General features: G+C 39.8%; 1 protein-coding gene across 1 annotated transcript in view; it reads right to left on the bottom strand.

Annotated features, from left to right (window-relative positions):
* Positions 1-5708, bottom strand: part of LOC107664681 (abnormal spindle-like microcephaly-associated protein homolog) — a 47399-nt gene that overhangs the window by 1054 nt on the left and 40637 nt on the right. Inside the window, exons 25-29 of the mRNA XM_016455325.1 lie at positions 4159-4308; positions 3680-3871; positions 550-742; positions 315-469; positions 14-190 (exon numbers count right to left, since the gene is read on the bottom strand). Of these exons, the coding sequence (XP_016310811.1) occupies positions 14-190; positions 315-469; positions 550-742; positions 3680-3871; positions 4159-4308 (867 nt within the window). The remainder of the gene's footprint in view (positions 1-13; positions 191-314; positions 470-549; positions 743-3679; positions 3872-4158; positions 4309-5708) is intronic.

The following is a 5708-nucleotide window of genomic DNA, read 5'->3' as shown; positions in this document are numbered from 1 at the left end:
GCAAAACACCCACCATTGCTCTCCTTTCATCCTGGACTAAGAGGACCAAGAGAAAACAAGCCTTGGTAAAGATGCTGCCACCTTTTTCTGCAACCTTATCTCCAGCCTTCTCCCGGTAGATCTGCAGAAGATCCAGGAGGGTTTCTACAGAGTTGTCTACATCATAAACTGCATCAATGGTTCTGTTGTACTGAAAAATATATTGAAAAAAGCAAAAATTAACAATGTTAAATGCAATAAATTAATCAGCATATTAAGTGATTTCATACAAATTTGTAACTAACAAACCTAATTCCTTAATTGAGGCAACATACCTTTGATAAGTTGAGAAGAACTTGGATGGATAATATGATGATCTCCATTGAAGGCACACTTCTGTTGCAGCTCCTTATCAGAGTGAAGATGGTGTGTGTTGCTCCGCTTTCAACAAGACGTTCACAGCACTCAGGAGAATGTCTTGTGGCAGTTTCTTTAACCATGACAAAAAGATAACGTTAGCTGTCATTTTATGAATCAGCCAGCCTCCAAACTTTAAAAACAAGGTCTTACCCAAATGTTTCAAGGCTGCAAGAATGTACGCATAATTTTGAAGTCCAAGCAGGTAGCTTAGTGCTGTTGCAGTCTTGTTACACAGCTTGTCCTCTTCCTTCACCCCCCGATTTACTTCCCTGAGACGGCGCCTCATGGAAATGACTTTGCTTGTGTCATGATGTTTTCTTGAACGATGACCCCTCCAGAGTGCCTTAAAACAATTAATCACGTTATAAAAATTCAAATTAATAGTTGTTCACCAAAAATAGAAAGCACATCCAAAACCTACATTGACACTTCTGTGGTCTAAAGAAACCAAGTAACACTGTTTTTGAAAAAACAGTAAATAGTGAGTAAAATACATGTATATGTATACGTAAATGTATAAGTATTTATTAAGTCAGTTGTTGTTTTTTTAAACAAGTCCATTTAAAGGGATAGTTCACCCAAAAATGAAAATGTGATGTTTATCTGCTTACCCCCAGGGCATCCAAGATGTAGGTGACTTTGTTTCTTCAGTAGAACACAAACGAAGATTTTTAACTCAAACCGTTGCAGTCTGTCAGTCATATAATGGAAGTGAATGGGAATCACAGATTTGAGAGTCAAAAAAAACACACAAACAAAACCAAATTAAACCCTGTGGCTCGTGACGATACATTGATGTGTAAAGACACGAAACGATCGGTCTGTGCAAGAAACTGAACAGTATTTATATTCCCATTCACTTCCATTATATGACTGAAAAGACTGCAAGGGTTTTAGAGTTAAAAATCTTTGTTTGTGTTGTACTGAAGAAACAAAGTCACCTACATCTTGGTGGGGGCACTGGTCTGCTCATTTCTAACAATTGGAAATACTCAACCCACTCTCCCCTATGCAATTATAACTCATTTGAATCTCATGTGATCACTATAACAGCTCCTGTAAAACTCCAGGTTGTGGTAATTTACCGCCCTCCTGGGCAAATTCTATCTACCTTCCTAGAAGAGTTGGATGGGCTGCTGTCCTCATTCCCAGAGGATGGCAGTCCACTTTTAGTCTTTGGCGACTTCAACATTCATCTGGACAAGCCTTATGCTACAGACTTCCATTCACTCCTTGCTTCATTTGATCTCAAACGACTTACCACTACAAGCACACACAAATCAGGCAACCAACTTGACTCAATTTACACACGCAACTGTATTGCAGATAACATTTTGGAAAAACCCCTTCATATCTCTGACCATTTCTTCATTACATTTAAACTACATTTTGCTACCTGTGTGCCACCAACCCCTATACCAGTTACTTTTAGACTAAACCTACGCTCCCTTTCCCCCTCACATCTTTCCTCTGTAGTATCCTCCTCGCTTCCCTCACCAACCCATTTCTCATCTCTGGATGTGAATGCAGCAACGGACACTTTATGCTCTACTTTAACCTCTTGTCTAGACTATATTTGTCCTCTCTCCTCCAGGCCAGCACGGGCTGCCCCTTCTAACTCCTGGTTATCCGATGTTCTTCGTGAGCATTGGACCAAACTCAGGTCAGCAGAGAGACAATGGTGCAAATCAAAAGATCTGTCAGACCTGAGTATGTATCAGTTGTTGCTTTCATCTTTCTCTGCTGAAGTCCATACTGCCAATTCTTCCTACTTCCACAATAAGATCAACAGCGCTACAGACACACGTAATCTCTTCAAGACATTCAATTCTCTCCTCTGTCCCCCTCCACCACTTCTATAACTGCTGATGATTTCGCCACAATTTTATTTGTTTACCTGCATGTGACCATTAACTAAGAGAACCGTGAATATGTGCATGTACTGTTACACTGTTACGTGAAAATCACTTCAAATCCTAGAGGGTACTTTTAAATATTTTAGGTCAAAGGCTTAGGTTGACAAACCAGTCTGAGAATCCCTGTAACAGAGCACTAAATGAACATTAGAGGGCAGCAGTGAGAGCAGCACTATTCAAGTTTTGCTTTACTAAAGCTATGCAATTAGACTCATTTAATCATTTGCACCTTTTCCTTGGCCTGTCTCTCATGCTGTTTTCACTGTATATGGGGAGGTATCCAAAGCACATAAACTGGTAACGGGGTTCCTCAGGGATCAGTTCTTGGACATCTCCTCTTCTCCATATACACTATATCACCATCCAGCTGTTCACTATATCACCATCCTAATGTTTGCTGACCATCTGACCTTCAAAGACCACATTACAAAGACAGCTTGATCATGCAGGTTTGCACTGCACAATATCAGAAATATCAGGCCCTTCCTAACAGAGCATGCTGCATAACTTCGTGTCCAGGCCCTTGTCATTTTTTGGCTGGACTATTGCAATGCTCTTCTGGCTGGACTTCCATCATGCACAATCAAACCTCTACAAATGATTCAGAATGCAGCAGCATGACTGGTCTTCAACGAGCCCATGTTACACCTCTCTTTATTTCCATGCACTGGCTACCGGTTGCGGCTCGCATCAAGTTCAAGACATTGACGCTTGCATATAGAACAGCCACAGGCTCAGCACACATCCCCTCCAGAAGTCTGAAATCCGCTGGTGAGCGACGCCTCGTGGTACCATCACACAGAGGCTCAAAATCAATTTCCAGAACATTCTCGTTCACCATTCCTGGCTGGTGGAATGATCTTCCCACCCCTATCCAAAATGCTGAATCTCAACCGATTTCTGAAACTTTGTATCACAAGCATTTTTTTTATAAGTTTCAAAACAGTCAGTCCACAGTAAAATGCACACAGCCTGCTTAAAGTTCTAGCTATTTTTCACGAACTGTTGTGACTGTAAAAAGTCCGTAAAAAGTTGACGTCAGAACTAGTCACTGCCTTCAGTCACCACCCCGAGCACCGCCCACGGTTTTTGGTACTTATACCGCAAATATATATTCTTAAGGACATCAAAACCTAAAATAAAACTCCAGAAAGGTGTACAATATGGGACCTTAAAAAAAAAAAAAAGTACTTATTTGAACAATACCTAAAACTTCCTGTGTCCGTTTGCCTCTTTAAGAAGAATTGCTTTATGTATTCCCCAATTGTAAGTCGCTTTGGATAAAAGCATCTGCAAAATGACTAAATGTAACTGTAAATGTAAATTTTCATTTTTGGGTGAACTATCCCTTTAAGACACCATACCTGGGCCTTTATTATTCCACGTTGTAGCCTCTCCTTGCGGCGTCTCAGAAGGAGCTTCCTAACTGCATACTGGATAGTAGCAGCAGCTTTGTTGCGATGATGTAACCAAGTTCTCACTGCCCTCTGGGACTTGATGATCTCTTCTCTGTCTTTAAGGTATCTCTTTCTTTGCAGTTTTGCCCTAAAACATTGCTAGAAAAGTGGGGGAGAGAAAGAGAGAAATGTACACTGAAATCTGTGATTTTCACAAAAGCCCTGAACCCTTTCTCTGTTATCTGCACCAAAATATCCCCATTTATTTATCACCCCAAGTATCTCAATGCAGGTTAACAGATAAAAAGTACACCTTTTTATTTACATATACAACCAACATTGTAACAATACAAAGCTGGTTGAAAATCTGTGAACTTCAAAACAAATACATGTAATTTTCCTTCTCTGTAATTAAGAAATTATTTTATTTTGATGATTAAATGTACCTGGATGTATAGGACCAAAGAGATCTTCCTCTTGGCGGATTTAAGAGCCCAGTGTGCTCGCACAGCTCTCTGAATCCTTATTGCACAGAGATGATGGTAAACCGCAGCAGTGAAACGGTGGCGTCTTGCAGCACAAGCCATTTCTTTTACCTATTATGGGAACAGGTTAATACACATTTATTAACCTTTAGCATATTCAGTCCCATCAGTTGACTCAAGAATCACGGATAGGCATTGAGTAACCTACGCCAACTAGTTGGTTGCTGAACGATTACTTAAAGGGGTCATCGGATGCAACATGCACTTTTACAAGTTGTTTGAACTAGGGCTGAACGATTAATTGCATTTGCAATAATATCGCGATATGAAAAAATGCGATTTTTCAACCACGGAGGCTGCGATTATACTCTGTCACGTGACACATGAGAGTAAAGAGGTGTGTTCGACTTGAAGATCGATCGGTGTATGACATCAAAGTACGGCGACAGAATGCATAAGGAGACGTCCGTGCTCTTATAGCTCTCGCAGTACTTTGATGACACACACCGATCGTTCTAAGCAGCGCTGCATCAAGTCGAACACATCTAAGCAGTCTTCATAGGAAGCATCAAGTTGGCACGCTACAGTGTTGCCAAGTCCGCTGTTTGGGGAACCCCTCCAAAAAACGTGCATTTTACCCCCTGGAACGCGATTTTTACCGGTGGATCCCCCTCGAAACGTGATTGGGCTAGTTTTGAGTAGCAATTGGGTGGGTTTTGTTGTGAGAACCTAGCAACCCTGGCACGCTACACGCAGAAATGTTTGAAAGCGTATATATGAACGTACTTCAAAACGGCACATGGAAATTACTCAAGCAGTAACAGTGTTACGGTGCATATATTCTTATTTATTTATTTAAAGTCTGTCTAAAGTTAACAGACAGTGTTTAAAAAGTGCAGTCCACATGTTTACATGTTTATTACAGTGACTTTGAATTACCTAAAGTAGTGTGGTAAAGCAACAGATTTGTTTTTATATTTCTGCAATCTACTTTAGTTTGTGTGACTTTTTACTGACTTTCATTTTAATGTTTACAACAGGCATATTTGTCAGTGCTTTATGCTGTCATAATTATTACATGCTTACATTGGAAGTTCAACAAATCAGTCAATATACTGTGATTGTAGTTGTTAAATAAAAATGTCATTCATATCAATTCATGCATCACCTAATTTCATCGTAACGTATAGGCCTGGCCTACAGAAAAGAACATTTATGTTTAATCTATCTAATATTGTGTTGGTCTTACTATATTTATAGCTCGTCTCTGTTGAATAATACAGAACATAAAGAGCTTTAAAAAATAATTGCATATTAAATCGCAATCGCAATACTGGTCAAAAATCGCAATTAGATTATTTTCCAAAATCGTTCAGCCCTAGTAAACAGCCCTCCATAAAATGTGCTGCACACATCTGGATATTTGGGTTAAACTATTCTGGAAAAGTGTTGTAAATACAACTTAACCACTGATTTGTAGTCGTGTCCTCTTTTGGAAGGCCAAACAAAGT

Source organism: Sinocyclocheilus anshuiensis, unplaced genomic scaffold, assembly GCF_001515605.1.
Source record: "Sinocyclocheilus anshuiensis isolate Anshui unplaced genomic scaffold, SAMN03320099.WGS_v1.1 scaffold417, whole genome shotgun sequence".
Taxonomy (NCBI): domain Eukaryota; kingdom Metazoa; phylum Chordata; class Actinopteri; order Cypriniformes; family Cyprinidae; genus Sinocyclocheilus; species Sinocyclocheilus anshuiensis.
Note: the sequence above shows the minus strand (reverse complement) of the source record. Positions and strands in the feature narration are given on the sequence as shown.